The sequence below is a fragment of the Notothenia rossii genome (assembly GCF_949606895.1).
Source record: "Notothenia rossii genome assembly, chromosome: 8".
NCBI lineage: Eukaryota > Metazoa > Chordata > Actinopteri > Perciformes > Nototheniidae > Notothenia > Notothenia rossii.
The window spans coordinates 14,578,667-14,598,141 of NC_136906.1; the positions used below are offsets into that span (position 1 = coordinate 14,578,667).

Sequence of the window (19,475 nt, forward strand, 5' to 3'; positions counted from 1 at the left end):
GGAAACAGATGACAGCATCTCTGATCGTCTCTGAAATCACACGGCAAGCTTTTCAGTACATGAACAATAAGAGAAACTCACTTCCATTGAAATCAGGACTGACACATCTAAACGCAGCGGTGATTAACGTTGATTACAGCAGCCAGACTCCCTGTCAGAATTATATTTCAGGATGAAAAACAATTTTAACTGAGGCTAATTCTACCCATGACGGAATATATCGCACAGCCATCAGAGGCACCCGACTGTATTCATTTGGTAACGACAGGCATCATTACTCAAAGTGAATGAGATTACCCAAACCCCGGGGCCACCTCTATGAGGGTCATGTTAATAACCTTCTCTCAAACAACGGGATCATTTACAAACATGATGAAGCCATCCTCCCATCTCAGACCTGTTCAACAAAAGCTTTGGCCGTAAATCAACATGAAGCAGAGGTTAGGTGATGTGGGACGGTGAATTTAGATTTAATGAGAAAAATATAAAAACATATTAAACAAGGCGATGATTAAGCTGTTGTACTGCAACATCAGATATCACTATCATTATTTCCCCAGCTAGACATACAGCTCCCCTTTTACCTAATTAATATTTCAACGGCATAATTACACATATCATGCAAGGCAATGTCATGTTTTGTTATATAAGGCACTCTTAACTACCTAGAGAAACCGGCCGTCCTTGATATGTACAGGTACATGACGCAGGGCTTTTAAACTGAACACAGCAACAGCCTTGAGAAGTTAAAAGGATTGAGCCTGGGCTGAATAGTCCTTTTTCTCTGTCTATTGTGCTCTCTTTTATTCAATATGTGTATAAACCAAATGTGCAGTCTGCTCACGGATTGTTGGCTCCATATTTTCAGGTGGCACCTCTTTGAGCGACAGACACAACCTATGAACATTTTTTATCAAAGGGTGCTGCCTTCAGCTTTATGCTGTCTTCATTGCTAAACAATGCGGCGACTCTCCGAGGCTGAAGGAGTTAATAACTCATTCTCAGATGACGGTGATTCAGTCTGAAAAGACATTCAGGACTCAGAGATATGAAGGAAGGTCGACAATCAAAGGTCTTCAACTGAAATCAAGCGCCACTGAGGGAAGGCTTATGGCTGTAATCATTTGGCATACATTTTTAGAAATTCCCAACACATCTCTACTCTACCTGTATTCTTCTATACATAGCAGGAGGCTTGGTAAATAACATTACATGACCGATTTTGAGGGATTTGAGCCATTTAAGCAGCATGCCTCTGTAGCAATGTCAGTTTGCTGGTTGGTTGGTCGGTTGGTTGGTTGATCCACCACTTGCTGACTGAAATATGTATTTACATATTTATTGGATGGATTGCTATGAAATTGCTTTACTTAATCAACCTCAGCCATTGTAAAGCGTCCTTGGGTTTCGTGAAAGGCGCTATATAAATTGAAATTATTATTATTATACTTTGTGTTAAGTGACAGAGACATTGAATACAATAATGATTGAAACCTCTGTTGCACATTCAATGTTTTTTTTTTTATTGTACTTTTATATACAACTTTGCAGCTTTACATTACAAACAAACACATTTGGATGTTATACCCAAACTGATATAAAAGTGTAAGATCTACACTCTACAATGGATCATACTGATGATGTCTTTGTTTTACATAAGTTTAGCCTGGTAGTGGTATCTCTAATGGGATATCAAACTACACCAAATACAATCAAATACGATGTTGTGGTTGAGTGAGCTCGCTTGCCAAACCAGAACCAACTGGTTAGCCCTAAGAATGAAAAAAGAACTCCCCAGCTGGTTCTTGGAGCAAGCTCAAGCAAACACTCACAGCATTTACAAAAAAAAACTGTAATGGCATTTTTTTCCCCAAATCATTTTCACCAGGTTTATCTTTTTCATCGGTTCGTTTCCCAGCCGTGCCACCAAGAAGGGAGAGGACCTCAAAAGTGTTCATCCCTGCCACGACAACACAATATTTCCTGAGAGAACTAAAAGAAAGAGCAGTGATGGATGTTCAGGGTGACCACACACACACACACACACACACACACACACACACACACACACACACACACACACACACACACACACACACACACACACACACACACACACACACACACACACACACACATCCTTCAGGGACACAGATGCAGACAGCTCCCTCTGCTTCTGTCTGAGTCCTCTACTCAACATGGGGGGGGGGGGGGGGGGGGGGGGGCAGATGGACCCACAGGCGTTGTGAGGCGTTGGGTGCTTTCATTCAGAGCCAAAGGAAGTCCTGACCTGTGTGCCGTTTTCACAGAACTCGTAACCCTCTTTTTTATCAGCTGCTCTTTTCTTGTGACAGGCGCATACACAATGTCACGTCCATCGGGGGGCTGATGGAAGAATAGCTGACTGATGTGGAAGTGGATAAAAACAAGCGATTGAATAGAGGTGCTCCACCGGCATTTCGTTTGACTGGAAAATGTCAAAGAATAATAAATATGAGGCTAGGACGGCAAGTGAGACAAAACCTTTCATATTGACTGGATGGTCAGCTTGTACAATCTGTTAAAAATACTGAACATTTAGTATATTACAAATCAGCAAGTCAATCATTTGTGAAAACACTGGCCCCCAAACCACACACTCTTGAAAAAAAGCAAAACAATTATGATCATTTATGTTTGTTTAAAAGGCCAGTCATTCTTATAAATGACATTGCTAAAAGACCCTGTTGTCTCTTTCATCAAATTAGAGTACAAGGCAAAACCAAACAAATAGGGGTCCACATTTTAACTACACACACACAAATGGAATACTTTCAAGTTGAAGAGTACATTTCCTTTTAGCACCTTGTTGAATAATTTAAAGGTAGCATACTGCTGATCGGCTCACATCAACACATCACACCCTCAATGTTTAGTAACTATTAAAGAATCAAAGGTTTTCATCCTCACGCTTCTCATTAAAGCATTTCAGTTGACAGATAGCGTCAATTTCAATCCAGCTACAGCATACACTCTGTAACTCTATTCTGCTTTGATGATTCCCTTTAAATGGTTCTCATGTTCTGTTAATTTGCTAATTTCCCGTCCGTCTGACTGTAATCTCTTCTCTTTTTTGTATAACTGTGCCTCTAAGATGGCAGGCTATCACAAGTACTCAGGCTCCAACAGACCCACTGAATTTTCATCAGTTCCTGTTCATCCACTTCTATTGACCCTCCAACTCAGCAGCAGCATGTCCCTCACACCGGTGTGGTCCTGTGATTCACCCCGTCCTTTAAATCAGTGGTAAAACAGTTATGGACCTGGAGGAACTCAGCACCAGACTCGTGTTCTGGGCTGTACGTGTTGTCCGTCACACAGTCCCTCGCCAGCGCGTACATGGACAGCTCGTCCAGGGGCCCACTGGAAGATGGCCTCCCCTTCAGACCGGCCCCAGGAGAGTTCTCCCTCGAGGCCTCCGTCGAATGAGAGCTGGCGTGTGATGTCCGCCGGCGATAACGGAAGCTGGGTATCCTTGAGTACGGGGAAGAGGAAGAAAGCGAACGGATGAACTCGCGCCGCGCCCTCCAGCGAACTTCCTTGTTCCTCTCAATGTAGATGTTGATGGCGAGGACTGCCACAGTTTCGGCAACGATGAAGGACAAGGCGCCAAAGTAGAACGACCAGCCGTAAGAGTAAGTGTACTTCTTGTCATCGTCGCGTTTATCACTGGGGTCTCCCGCATTGCTTGAGATGTAGACAATTATGCCTATTATGTTGCTCAGACCTGATAAAAAAGAAACAGAGACAATAAAGAGAATCAGGGAAAGGGAAGGTCATGGATGGATATATTGAAAGGCCTATAAAGGACCTGTCAGCCTTAACCTTCATAATATTCAAAGACACGTTCTAAACAGGAAGAGAGAATTCCAAAAGACCACAAAGAAATATATAATGAACACAGAGATACAAAAAGTCTACAAGGACACAACAAAGTACAAAGAGATATGAAATAAAAAGTTAGGAGAATGTACTAAATGCTACCAGGCAAATAGTACCTATAAAAAGACCCAAACAATTATAAACTGCTACACAAAACAACTACATAGAGACACAACATGACCACATCAAGGGACAAAAAGGGACAAATGAAATCACAGACAAAAAATAACTACAAAAAAGTGCAAATCAAATAGAAATTAACACATAGATACACAACATTACCAGAAAGACAGATCCAACATCAGGGGAAAACAGAAACATAGGATAGAATCCTAACAACTATAAAGACACACATCAATGACAAAAAGCTACTGTATATGGGCCATGACTCTATTAATAATGGATCCCAGGAACTCCCACTGTGTAAGTCAGTGATTACTGAGTGACTCTCATTACATTAACCCCTAATAACATGTGTCCTCATCACTTGTGTGTCGGGTCCATGACCCTGACCTTCTTCCAGAGGGAATACAGTTCTGTATGATTGCACCCTTGGTGAAGCACAATAGGTTATCAGAGGGGCCACATCAAGCTGCCTTAGCCCATTATAAAAACCCCAGCCTTTAGGTGATTGCTGCTCTCTGGGATCATGGCTGACAAGTGTAATCCTGCAGCTCACCTGCAGCTACAAAGAGAATTCCTGCACTGAGGAAGACGTTGTTTGTCTTGTTGTAAACTCGACCCGCCCCGACACACAGCCCGCCGAACATCAGCAGAAAGGTGCTGATGATGGGGAACACACTGGAGGCACGAACTATACCTACAGAGGCAGAGGAGAAAGGACACAACATGGTTCATAATGGATAACTGATAAAAGGCCACCTATGCAAAATCCACTTGTTCATGTCTTATACATAAACATGTGAAAAAAGATGAACTCACTTTTGTCCTGATCCATTTATATATACTGAAAATGAGCTGATCAGATTTTGGCCACTTTATGAGGTAACCACCCCCCCCCCCCACCTTATCAGCTGAATCTCTCTTCCTAGAGCACCATTGTGTTCTTTCTAACCAAATATCTCTCAGAGGGGCGTGGGGAGGGGCTCCTTACTTTCATCTAAAGTAACAGAAAGAGAATCAGCACTTTTGAAACAGGGCTGAAACAGAGGGGAGTATGGGATGCTGCAATGATCTGTTTGGTATTTGGAGCAAAACATTTCAGAGACATGTTTTGTATATATATCTGAGAACTATAATATATTGAGGAAAAACAGTATAATATTAAAAACAGTATAATAGGAAAAACAGTATAATAGGAAAAACTGTATAATAGGAAAAACAGTATAATAGGGGACCTTTAAATTATTTTTAATTATTATAAGGAGGATATACAGCACTTCTATAGTCTTTGAGACCCCTCAAAGTGCTTTCACAATCAATCCCTCCATTCACACCAATTCAATTTTACTTTGTGGGGACCTGATTTTTCTTAGACCCACCACCATCTCTTCTACCATCTATTTCTGAGAACTTCTTTATTACTTTTACTCTGTGACCTTGTTATGACAAAGTTTTGACAATCGGCTGCAGGAGGTATATGAGCTCTCCCACTGACCCTCACCTCCCACAGGAATGAGTCACTGTGCCATTTGACAAATTTCCAAGGATAGGTGAGCTTATTCACTGAAAAGTATTTTAATAAGCCCTCATTAGGACAGTCTAATACGATTTCTTTGTGCTTCTTCACATATAAGGCAGATGCAGCATTGGATGTGCACTAAATGAAGGTCTTATGCTGATTGAATAACCCAATGTTAAGTCAAACATTATCAGAAATATGTATAAGCCTTGACATAATCATTTATAAACAGCTTTCACAGAACAAAAATCTTTTTTAAAGAAGCAGAAAGGTTATAACTATTTTTTTTACCTATTAAGATTAAGGGTTAACAAGTTAATACTCACAATAGGATGTATCTAACATAAGAGAAAAAAGGGAAAGCAAGGACAAATCTGATCCTGCTGCATCGTCAATGAAAACATTATTGCACTGCAGATAGAGCTATATTCTAAATGTGAGCTCTATTGGAAACCAAGCAATTGAGGGACCCAACATTACTTTTTGAAAGTTTACTTAAAAGTCTTTATTATTTCTTTTAAATCGATGCAAAAAATGTAGACAGACAAAAGTAAATAAATAACATGGGTTGCGTTGTTAGTTTGATACAGACATGCTTGAAATCTTATCCTGTCTTTTTGAAAGCTGTCACATTTTATCTGCTCACTTTCTCTGCCATTTTCTGCATTTCTCTCTATAAAAGCGTATTGTCTGTTTTGGAGGCTGCTCGCTGAGATAGAAAATAAGAGGATGAAGGTCAGTGGGCTTCCTGCTTGTCCTTACAAATAAAGAAAGACGAGGGCCAGACAATGAGGAGAAGGGAGCACTCACGCAGCAGGTATTCAGAGCTGTCTGTGTCATAGTCGTTGTCGTCCGGAAAATGGTTGATTCTGAAACAGATGCCTTGATTGATGCCTGCAGGACAAAGAGAAACATGTTCCATATTAATTATAGTCCACAAGTTGATACGACAGCATCATAACAGAGCCGACCAGCTAACCATTCAGAGCAGACTGGGCTCTGGTCTCAGACAGAGGGAGAAAATAAATGCAGCACAAGCAGTAGGAGAAAAATAAATACCTTTTTGGACATACTTTAATGTGACTGTAGAAGAGTTGTCAAATACCAACCATGTGCAATATGTGCAATATATATATGCCGTGAATAACTGCAATATGGCTGCTACATCTTCAGAACTGTTACAGACTGTTTATTTTTTAAATTGTGTAATTCTTTTTTTATTATTATTGTTTTATCTTTAATATTTTTTTTCTTTTTTATTCATACTTATTTGTTAGACATTAAGCTGTCTTTGTCTCTTTTCTGCTGTAACAAATGTAAATGTCCCCTCTGTGGGACGAATACAGGTATTCTGATTCTGATTCTGAAAATAAAAATATGGAAATGAGCATAATAGGGTCCCTCTAATCAACATTTAGGATAAACAATAGGAGACAAGTTAAAGGGTACATTTTGTTGCAAATCCATCAAACTGCAGTAGGTTCTGCTTATAAAGGAGGTTCGGGTGCTGGAGTCAGAGCCATAGTGTCTCACTATTCCAGCAACCTGTTTTTGTAAAACTGTGTCCAATGGAGTAAAATGATCATGTGCTTTTGTCTTCTGATAAGAGAAAAAGGAGTAGGAAGTAATTTCTCGAAGGACCTCTAAAGAGCTTATCTTGAGAAATAATACAGCAGTACCAGGATGTTATTTCAGTTATTTACTGTATAGACTCCTTCATAGCTGTTGTCGGATGACATAATCTGGATCCATTCATATAGCTCTCTAGGATTAACCCATTACCCTGAATGGTTTTACATTCCAACCATCAATGAGACTTGACCTTCAGCCTAAACTTTTAAAAAGCGCTTTACTAAAGATCACAGCTCAATGCACTCATATTTCAGAAAGAAAGCAAATGAGAGGAGGGCTTATGTTTGTGTGTGTCTGGGATCAGTGCAGATGCTAGACTGTGAGATAAAAAATGCGTTGCCCTGAGGGACTTCATGGCTAGTGGAGCGTGTCCAAATCCAGCTCAGGTAAATGGGTGAGTGTGGTGGGGACAGGAAGCCAATTTAAACAACAAAGGACCGTGTGCAGGAAGCTTTTAATGCAGAGGTGGGTTAGAAAGGGAGATGGAGTAGCGGGTGGGATACTAAGAGAGCGGGGGGGGGGGACTGTATCCGTAATTGTGCAGGGTAATAAACAACACCTTGCCCAGAGAAAAAAGGGTTGGGGGTGGGGTTAATGGATGCACGCTGTGTAGTGGAGGTAATGCAGGGAGCTCTTTGTCTCTCTCATAATTTGGGCTGTGAATAACCACTTTAGTTATTTCTGCAAGCGACACCCATAGCGTCAAAGAGGGGCTGGGCTGTGATCACATTTGCATATTTTTTCATGAGCATATGTATGTTTTTTTGTGAGCATCATGTGCGTATCTTTGCGTTTGTCTGCATCCCTGAGATAAACAGGTGACACTGACACACCGGCCTTAGTTACTGTTGCTACGTCTGTCAAGCATTGGGTCTCCACAGCACATAATGCGTTTTACCATGGTGGCATTTTCCTCTTGAAATAAGACTTTGGTTTCACATTTAGGTGGGCAAAATCAGGCTTCACATTATACGGCTGTAGCTAGCCTTCTAATTAAGCTAATGTTAGCTGAGTTTAAAATGGCCTCTCCTTGAGGACTTACAGTACAGGTACCTCATTAAAATAAAACCTTTGTCACAAGGACCTATAAGTTCAGCCTATTCTCCTAAAATGTAAGTTTCTAAAAAACGATACTGCATTGTCAAAAAATATTGTCTCTTTTCTGATTACATTCATTATATGTTTTACAAATACGTTGCTCATCGTAATTTGTGGAAGAGGAGACTGCTGTTTGTGTCCTGTGTGATTATTAGTTTGTTTTTTTCATTTTAAAACATTTACCATGTGCAAACGTAATATTGTTCGGATTAAGAATGCAATAAGGGAGTATGTGAACTTAATTTTGTGGGGGACAAAGGTCACACCAATACGTTTCTTTCAATGCTAAATAATCACTTCTTGGTGGCAGTTGTGAGGAGTTAAGGAAAGAGTCAATCCTTAGCTTTGCCTTTTTCTGTGAGCAATGCATTTCTGGTCCCATATCAGAAGAAATACAAAGTCCTATTTTCCTCTCTAATGGGCTAACAGGCAGCAGACATTAGAGCTGATGACCACGCATTATATACATGTCAACCTTTCCCGTAACTAATTGTGTCAGAGACAGACAGACACCTGTCAACTCCATTTCCCAGGTGTCAAAGGGTCAACAGCCATCATCGTCTGTGACACAGCTTTTAAGGGCACACTTGCTTCCATTAACTAGGTGTATTCCCTTGTAAGGGACATCAAATTAAGCAAGAGTTTCTGTGTCTAATCACTGATGGACAAAATGGCTGTGGATTATTTTAAGCAACTGTGTGAGACTTGTGAAAAAAACACATCTGGCTCCTGTGGTTGGATCAAGAACTGTGAAGATAACACAAATACTGACACCTTTGCTGTCCTGCTAATGTCTGTGTAAACACTAAATCAGCTGCAGCAACACGAGCTTGTAGCATATTTTAGACATGCACACAAAAACATACAGTTCGCCATGAACACAGAACACTTTTACTGCTCTGACTCCAGACCCCAGCTACTTCAGCCGTGTGTGTGTGTGTGTGTGTGTGTGTGTGTGTGTGTGTGTGTGTGTGTGTGTGTGTGTGTGTGTGTGTGTGTGTGAGTGTGCGTGTGTGAAATTGAAGTCTGAATACTGACTAGCTGGGAGGGAAGGAGGAGGGAGGGCGCGGAGATTCAACGAGGGAAGAAGGTGGAAGGAAATGAAACAACGAAAGCGCAGGGGGCAAGGGAATGATGGGGATGAAGGAAAAGATAGAAGGCCAATAAAGTGGGACTCAGTCAGAGGAGGAGAGCAGGGAAATCATGAAAGGTAGATAGAGCAATATAGGGCTAAATGTGTTTTTAAATGTTGTGCAATAGGGGTGAGAGGACAGTTGTGCAATGTATAATCTGTGAAAGTGGAAAAGGAGCCTGCCTTGTGTGTGTTTTTCTTTCTTTGGGCTGTGAACAATTTAGAATTAATCTGACACAATCAAAACATTAATGGGAAATAATGGGTTTCTTGGGCTTGAGTTGCAAAGCTACATGCTGATCATCACATCCTCTTCGCCATGGCAACCGCTGGTAGCCTAAGCTCATTTACATAAACTATCTCTGAGGATACTTTTTGACGTCTTCATTATATTTTGAACATTACCAAGTAGGAGAAGGCACTTCCCTGGTAAACCCCTTTGTCACTTAACAGTATGACTGCCAGCTAAAACACGTGTACACACAGAAACACACACACAGACAGACACACACATACAGTACACATACACATATACATACACACTGTGGGTTGGTAGCAGCTGTCGTGCCACTGGCAACAGGATAATGCATATCCTCATTACTTTGAATTAGGACTGCAGAGCCAGTAAGGGAGCAGCCTCGGTGGAATACACCAATAGCATTGTCTCATCGAGACCAACAGCAGACTCTGGTGTGAGTGCAGTATATCATGACAACGAGCTCCACGAGACACATGCCCCCACTTCTTAGCCTTCACAGCTTAATGGCTCTGCAAATAGATTGACGAATAAGCCAATCAGAAGTCACTTTCATATTGCAGTTCACTATAACTGGGTATCCTCCAGTGGGTGATACACTTTCTGTAACACTACTTATGACAGATCTACAGCAAAAGGAGTAGCAGCAATGTAACCACATTCTGCTTTGTTTTTCTCTTTGATGCTTTATTGAGTTTACAGCAGGTGGTTATAAAGCTGTAAACAGGTAGAGCACTGTCGCTGTCTGGGGCTTCATATTAAATGAAGACATGCAAGCACAACTCACGGAGACTTCACATGCATTTATTACTTTGGAGGCAGGGAATGCCAATACCAAGTATAAAGCCACTGTGAAATCAAACAAACCCCTCCAATTTTTTTTTAAGCCCAAGTGAGGATGAAAGAAAATAAATGACAAAATAAGCTATTTGGTGTTGACATGACTGACAGTTAGTTAATTCAATTCTCTCCATGCAGGAATTTCTTCAAACGCAGATCTGCTTGGGTGTAGTGTATGTGGTCTGTTGTGAAAACGTTTTGCCTTGTCACTTACTTATTAAAATGTACATATATAATGAATTCTCAGTAGAATGCTTAAGTTATTATGTCTAAGCGTGGATCAGTAAAAAGGATCTGTAGCACTGCAGACCATAGGCTGTCTTGTACATGTTGTTTATTTCCCATGTGGCTCAAAACAATAAGGACAATGTAATTTGAGAATAGTATGTGATGTTCATAAATATAATCTTATTTCTTATTTCCAATCTAATTCTAGAGTCATGAAACTACTTGCATAAAAAAAATCCATGTTGCATACATGAACATAGAATATTTCCATAAAATAGATTGAAATTACTTTTTTTTATCCTGGTCCTTTTATTTTCCCAAGATATTAAATTAATCCTTATATTTGTTTGAAGACAATGGCCTCTGAGGTAGAAAAAGGTTAAAAGCATTAAATACATGAAGAAAGTTTGGAAATTTAAGTTTGTACATAAGTCTATGCAAAAATGTACACATTTAGTTTAAATATTTCTTTAAAACTTCCGTGTTCAATTTCTAAATTGTGCTCCCATAAGTAACATTATAAAGCAGAGTATACTTTAGGGCATGGCTGCTTTGATGACCCTGATTATTTATTGTCTGGAGGCTCTCCATGTTTCGTTTAAACTGTAACACTTTCACAGTGTGTTTCTCAGTTGCCTAACAATGTTCTTTTTTTAACATCTGGTTGTACTTTGATGCACCCTACTTCTGGTTCTTAAGCACCAAGTTAGCAAGGGCCAAAAAACAAGATAGCAGCGGTCCATCTGCTAAACTCAAGATTTCAAAAAAGTAGTCCAACACCAAATGAGTTATATCAAGGTGACTACTTCCACTTTTATACAGTCTATGATAACAATTAAAAGTTTGACATTTGGGAAACACACATTCACTTTCTTTTAGAGAGTTAGATTAATAATGGATTGAACGCCTGGCTCTGTCGTCAGGTTATCTGTTCATCAGCACCTGTTAAGCCCACTAATAACTTGCATACAAATGACAGAGACCATGACCATTGTAAGTGTGGGTATTCACCTATTCACCTATTCATCTATAGATTTTTTTTTACCATTGGGCAAAGTAAGAATAGTGGTTGATCTTTTCTCAAATCTTTATGCTAAGCTAAGCAATCTGGCTGTTGGTGATAGCTTTAAATTTACCAAACGGACATTAAAGTAGTGTCTTAAAGTGCACCTATCATTCTATTTTTAGGCAATAGCATAGGTCTCAGATATAAAAAAATATATAAAAAACATGTCTATGAAGATTTTTGCTCAAAATACCAAACAGATCACCCACTCTAGCCATGCCTCATATCCCTCCATTTCACTTCCTGTTTCAAAAGTGCTGATTTGGGATATAAAGCTTTAAAAAATAAAATAAATGTATAAATAAAAAAATAAAAAGGAGGGGGCAGACCCAGCTAGAAATGTTTGGTTCTAAAAACATTCTGAGAATGTTACAGTCATTGTTCTCGGAAGGTTTTCAGCGGGAAGTTTTTGTTTGGTTCCCAGAACGTTCTTCTGAAAGGTAGGATAACGGTCTCTGAAAACATTCTTAAAATGTTTGGTGATAACATTGTTAGAACATTATGCCCTCCTATTCTTAAAACGTTTTCAGCGGGAAGTTTTTGTTTGGTTCCCAGAATGTTCTTCTGAAAGGTAGGATAACGTTCTCAAAAAACATTCTTAAAATGTTTGGTGATAACATTGTTAGAACATTATGCCCTCCTATTCTTAAAACGTTTTCAGCAGGAAGTTTTTGTTTGGTTCCCAGAATGTTCTTCTGAAAGGTAGGATAACGTTCTCTAAAAACATTCTTAAAATGTTTTTGATAACATTGTTAGAACATTATTCCCTACCGTTCTTAAAACATTTCCAGCTGCAAGTTAGATTTTTTCTGTTGCCAGAATGTTATTATTTTAGAGAAGGATAACATGGTTTATGTTAAAGAAATTATGCAAATGTTCTATGGTAACAATTTACTAAAATATGTTAACATTATTAGAACATAAAGACATAATATTCCTGTAATTGTTCAACTCAAAATTCCTGGGTAAGTGGACTGACCACTGTGGTCATTAGGATGATTATGATAGTTTACTTAACTATTGGAATTTGACTATTAACACATGTAAAAGGATGACACGGAATCAGCTGGTGAAAGTAACATTTGTTTATTAGAAAAGGGGAGCTGGGAGTGGAGGTTGGTTATGGCGGCAGTGGGAAACAGTTGTTCCAGGGTGGGTAGAGAGGCCTGGCTGGTCTTGGGAGTGTGGAAGGCCTTGGATTCTTCCTGGGAGAGACACAAAAATCAGTGTGAGGCAAAAGCAGGCAAATTTGTCAAAGAATATGCTGGTAAAAAGCTAGAGCAGCACGCAACAAACCGTTCACGGCAGCAATCTGGCAGGGAATGAGTGCAGGCTGCAGGCTTTCATAGTGTGGCTGACGAGCAGGTTGCAGGTGTGGTTGATTGGAGATTGCTCCCAGCCGTGCAGAGCAGACCAGCAGGCAGAGAGAGAGACAATCAGTAGAAACAAACACATACAAACACTAACAGGGCTTTTAGGGACGGGCAGTGATAGTCGGTCCGTTCTTCTATATGTCTGTCTTTGGTTTTCTAAGTGTTATTCGATCCATATGACAATAGAGATATGTGCATAAACAACTAAAACACTTGGGGTATAATGCTCGAACAATGTTATCACCAAACATTTTAAGAATGTTTTTAGAGAACTTTATCCTACCTTTCAGAATCACATCCTCGGAACCAAAATAAAACTTCTCGATGAAACCATTCCTAGAACAATGAATGGTAACATTCTTAAAATGTTTTTAGAACCAACAATGTCTAGCTGGGAACTCAGACATGCCTACGCAAACATGCAATATCCTGAATTACGTGCTTGTTTTTTTCTAAAAAGAAAATGTGGTGACATCAGATTTCTTTTAAACATCCTTTTCAAAAAAATGCAACAACTTTGTTTTTTAAAGCGCACTACAAATAAATCTGACGTTGACCATGACCCTGTTAATATTTCGCATCACAGGAACATTTTATAAAAAAATAATAACTTCCTGAAAACATTATCCAAATGTTGCTTTCAAAATGTTCTTCTTTGGTTATCATGTAACACTGAGGGAATGTTCTATAAAAGAACATCCTTAATGTGCTACCCCAACAACGTCCAAAACAAGTCCTTAGAATGTTGGAGGCAAAACGTTCCACCTTTGTTGACTTATCACATGAAAGGAACATTTTATAAAAAAACGTTCTGTCATTTCAGGCCTCAATAACATCCTCAAAACATTCTCTGAATGTTGCAGTTAAAACGTTATGTCTTAGTTAACCTTAAACCTTATAGGAACATTATTTGAAATAATAAACATCCTAAAAAGGTTATGTGAACATCAGATTGAAACGTTTATTTAAAACCTTATTAGAACCTATAGGTAACGTTAGCCGAAGTTGTGAGAACATTCCCCGCTAGCTGGGATGTATTTTTTTTATAAACGTTAGTCCTTAACATCTATCACTGTGTATATCACCATTCAAACATATTTTAAAAGTTGAACAAACCCTACACAGCTCTGTGAAATGTTGACTTTATTTAATCATTTCAGTAAAAACTAACGTTCATATTTGTCTTGTTGATTATAATACTGATGAACGTTCAAAACAAAGCATTTTGGCAACTTACCACATACGTTTTAAAATGCTTAATAAGCACCGTAAGTTTCATGATATAATTTCTCAGTCATAATCGGTTGTTTCTGTGAACGGCCGACTGTTGTGTGATGGCAAATGCTGCGGCTGCAAGGCATTGTGGGGCAGCATTTTCTCCTCTCCTTTCGGTGAGGGAGGTTCAGTGGTTCCTAAGCTAAAGGAGGTTATAAAGGAAGTTTGAAACCTCCTTTCCTATCATGTAGAGAATTCGAACGACACTTATTATTAAGATGTATGCGCTCATACATCTTAAGAAAGTTATCACCAAAAATGTTAAGAATGTTTTTAGAGAACGTTATCCTACCTTTCAGAAGAACATTCTGGGAACCAAAATAAAACGCCCCGCTGAAAACGTTTTAAGAACAGTAGGGCATAATGTGTTCTAATAATGTTATCAAAAACATCTTAAGAAGATTATCAAAAACATCTTAAGAAGGTTATCACCAAACATTTCAAGAATGTTTTTAAAGAACGTTATCCTACCTTTCAGAAGAACATTCTGGGAACCAAAATAAAACGTCCCGCTGAAAACATTCCTCGAACAACGAATGGTAACAAACATTTCTAGCTGGGAACTCACACATGCCACCACAAACATGCAATATCTGGTTACAGCTTATCATGAATTACGTGCTTGTTTGTTTTTTTCAAAAGGAAAATGTGGTGACATCAGATTTTTTTTAAAACATCCTTTTAAAACAAATGCAACAAGTTTGTTTTTTAAAGCGCTCTAGAAATAAATCTGACATTGACCATGACCTTGTTAATATTTGCCATAACAGGAACGTTTTATAAAAAAAGAATAACATCCTGCAAACATTTTCAGAACGTTTCTTGGAGAATGTTCTTCATTTCTTATCATGTAACATTGAGGGAACATTTTATACAACCCTTTCTCTCATCTCAAGCCTCAATAACTTCCTGAATATTTTTTTCAGAATGTTGCTTTGAAAATGTTCTTCATTTGTTATCATGTAACATTGAGGGAACATTTTATAAAGAACATCTTTAATGTGTTACCCAACAACGTCAAAAACACGTCCTTAGAATGTTGCAGGCAAAACGTTCCACCTTTGTTAACATATCACATTAAATGAACATTTTATAAAACACTTTCTGTCATCTCAGGCCTCAATAACATCCTGAAAACATTTTCAGAATGTTGCTTTGAAAATGCTCTTCATTTGTTATCATGTAACATTGAGGGAACATTTTATAAAGAACATCTTTAATGTGTTACCCAACAACGTCCAAAACACATCCTTAGATTGTTGCAGGCAAAACGTTCCACCTTTGTTAACATATCACATTAAAGGAACGTTTTATAAAAAAACTTTCTGTCATATCAGGCCTCAATAACATCCTCAAAACATCCTCTGAATGTTGCAGTTAAAACGTTATGTCTTAGTTAACCTTAAACCTTATAGGAACATTATTTGAACAAAGAGCATCCTAAAAAGGTTCTTTGAACATCAGATTAAAACGTTTCTTTAAAACCTTGTTAGAACCAATAGGTAACGCTAGCCAAATTTGTGAGAACGTTCCCCGCTAGCTGGGGAGCTCATGCGGGAGATTCTACCGGAAGATACAGCGTTGATGAAACGCCATATCATGGATTATCAAGAATTACAGTATGGAGCTCAAAGGCTTTCTCTTTTGCCGGTTATACCACAAGGTGAGTTCCTTTTTATTTCCTGCTACAGGTTAGCTCTGAGTGTTAGCGATGCTAATGTAAACATGCACCGACCATATTACGTCCAAAACAGTCGGGCATGGTTTCTGATAGCAACGTTTCTGATTGGGCCGTGGGTGTAAAGCCAGCCTACATTTCTGATATTACGTCATATCGGATGCAAACCTGGATCAGCTCCGTTGTAGCCCCGTTTTTAGAGATTTGGGTACGGAGGAAAAAAGAGAGGGTTTTATTTTCTGACGCTGCGTGATAATTCCCTATAAAAGACATCCAAAAGTGCATTTTGCATGATAGGTCCCCTTTAACAAGAATATCAATAAGCTATTTTCCAAAACTTTTCTGTGAAGGTTCTCTGCAAATATGGCTTGCATAGGTGACAGAAATATACTTTATTTAAAAGAAGAAGAGAAAATAAATGAATGCATACTAAATTAAAGGACGCAAGTTCGTGGGTAAGAACAGGGTGACAGGGTTTATTAAAAAAGTAGAATGAAACCCATAAAATAATTATGAGAATGGAGGAGTTGAACCTGTAAAGAGATTAGAAGAGAGAGAGGAGAGGGGGATTCGCTGAGGTGAAAGTGGGGGCCTGATGGCTAATGAGTGACCCCACATTACTTCTCAGTTGTCACACTTTGGTGGGCATGGTGGGAATGAAAAAGTGACACCCCCCCCCCCCAAACCCCTCCTAAACAAAACCTTTCTCTCAAACACTTCCAATGCCCCCATGCCTCGACACTCACACTAAACCACTGCGAGCTGGGATGTTTAATGTAAAAGTATACATGCTAATTGGATTATTTCTCCTTCTCAAAGTCGGTTTTATGTACTTGAGTCACACATAAGTAACAGCCTCTGATGCTTTACTGATTCCTATGCAATTAGGAGCATTCAGTGCCTCCCTGACCTTACAACATTCATAAGGAACAACAAGAAGTGCAGGGCGGAAAGCAAAACAGCTGTTATAAATTGCATAAGTGGGGGTTGTGCTAACCCCACTGCAAAGGAGCCTCACGCTGGCTTGCTGGAGAAGAGGTGACTCCTGTAGAGCAGGACGACTGGAAGCACACATTGCATTGTGCTACAGCAGTTTGTTGTCGCTGAAAGCTGTTCAGCCAAATGTTGAGATGTTTCCCCCCCAGTAGCTGTGTTTGTCATTATGTGGGGGTGTCTGTGTATGTATGTGTGTGTGTTGAGGGGGGGTAAGTCTTCCTTCCTAGTCTTCTCCTCTATAATTAGGTGTCTCCATGACAACAGAGCCAGCGTCCAGCAGCTTCTTGTAGTTTTCGAGCAGAGGCACAGAGGTGAAACTATTAGAGACAATCACATTATGGGCCAGCCTTTGTTTGTGCAAATGATGTACTCAAAGTCTCAGAGCCCCAACCTCATCAACAGTAATTTAGTCTCCACAGTTATTAATTCACCTTCAATATTTACTTCAAAGCTGATGGGAAATTATGTAAGAAATAATTGTTGGCTGGCGTTTCACAGTTATTGTTCATTTCTTGAGGTCTCAGAGGATGTTTTGCACGCTGTGAATCTGTCCACATCACAGAAAGGTGCACTCCGAAGCAGGACTCTTAGTAAACGGTAAAGAGTTATAATACATCAGGAAATTGCTTCACGTATCTGAAGCGTACATCTTCCTGCAACAGTTTAATCATTGATGACAGCTCCCAGGGCCCTGATGACATTATGTCTGGAAAATATAGTGAGCTCAATCAAATCCACCTATTGAGAGGCTCCTGATCTGACATCAAATATAAGCAAGTTTTATTTTATAGAAGTATCTAGTTTCTGCGCAGTATGTTTGTCTCATAGTATAAAGTGGAAAACAATTCCGCTGTTTTTTTGGGCAAAGAAAGAAAACGTAATAACTTATTGTAATGTATACATTATTTGTCATCAATCAATTAGACAGTCAAAAGAAAAATGATTAAATGTATTTCTGTTTAGTAACTGATGTAATGTTCCAGATATGACAATAATGCTATCTCATATCAGCTGCATCTGTATGGACACATCCTCCTGTATAAACATGTCTCTGTATCTTGTAATAGCTGAATTGAATGTCTAGCCATTTTCTAAACATGACATGATGTATTTGTAGAGTTTCAAATTAAATTACATCAGTGGCATGCACACACAAGGAACACCATGTATTGTTCAATTATTTACTTACACCTTATTTTGGTTGTACTTCCAAACTGTCTAGACACATTCTGAAAAGATGTGAGTTTACTTTGTTTGCTTTAACTAAACCACTATAGGCCTACATATTTTTCTATTAATATCTCCGTTGAGATATGAGAAACTACAGTCACATCAAATCACTCTTTGATATCTGAAGCGAGAAGTCAAAGAGTTGTCCGGAAGGAGCTCCACGAATGAGCGCCTGTCTACCTCTGAAGTAAAACGTCACCGTCAGCTCACCTCCTTTCCCAATATCAAACGCGTAAAAGGATTCAACAACATGAAATTGGACCACACAAAAACAATTTGTTTTTCTTTCTAATTTGCTTGGACATGACGTGAACCCAGAGTCATCTATTTTGATATCACTGCATGTTTCCATAGCAATTTCAGGGATGTTGCCAAGCAACAGCATTGGATACAATGAAGACATGAATGAAAGTAATAACAGCGCACACATTTCCGGCTTGAATGTGAATGGGCTCGCAGGCGCGCCGGCTTGGCATCGCATACTGTTACATACTTTAACACAGCCTTGTTTATTGTGTGGGCATATGTTACAACAATCCGATGTAACAGTTGGCAGGCAGCCTGAGATGAGCACTTTGCGGGACACCAGCCGCTATTTTCTTGTTAATCTGCTACTTTAGCTGTGTTTAAATCATCATGTGTCTGTGATCTATATCCTCTGAAAGTTGTTCCACCTGTATGATCTTTGCTTTTTTACTTTTTTAGACATTTTGGCGTGCGCAAAGAGAGTTGGTCCTTTTGTGCGCACTGAGGAACCAAACATTCCTCCATATTTGTTGTGATACAAGAACAGCGAACCAAGCAAACCACCACGTAGAGCCCTCCACATGTTAACGCCTATAAGAACCTCAGTAGCCCTGGAACAGGCTTACCTTCAATACAGCAGATTCTCCACAGCCCGGAGTGGGTGAGATCGCCCTTTTTGGTTCTGGGCTGCGACTGACTCTCTTCTGATGAGGCATTGGTGCTGTTGCAGATGTACGCCCGCGAATAGAGCCAGTAGTCCGTGCCGATTGCGATAGTCATCAGGCTGAAGGCAGCGAAAGCCCCGAAGCTGGCCAGCAGCGTTTGAACCCCGCGGTCACACCAAGCCATGGCGCTTCATACA

At 39.5% G+C, this 19,475-nt stretch overlaps 1 protein-coding gene and 1 long non-coding RNA gene across 2 annotated transcripts; both read right to left on the bottom strand.

Moving 5' to 3' along the window:
* Positions 1–2,724: 2,724 nt before the first annotated feature.
* Positions 2,725–19,475, bottom strand: LOC307016597 (voltage-dependent calcium channel gamma-4 subunit-like). The gene is made up of 4 exons (XM_079645771.1): positions 19,240–19,475; positions 6,374–6,457; positions 4,601–4,741; positions 2,725–3,766 (listed from the first exon to the last, which is right to left on the bottom strand). The coding sequence occupies exons 1-4, from the start codon at positions 19,460–19,462 to the stop codon at positions 3,240–3,242; spliced, it is 975 nt and encodes a 324-aa protein (XP_079501897.1). The 5' UTR covers positions 19,463–19,475; the 3' UTR covers positions 2,725–3,239.
* Positions 12,886–14,132, bottom strand: LOC307016606. The gene is made up of 2 exons (XR_013801855.1): positions 13,112–14,132; positions 12,886–13,020 (listed from the first exon to the last, which is right to left on the bottom strand). It is a non-coding gene; the product is annotated as an uncharacterized lncRNA (long non-coding RNA).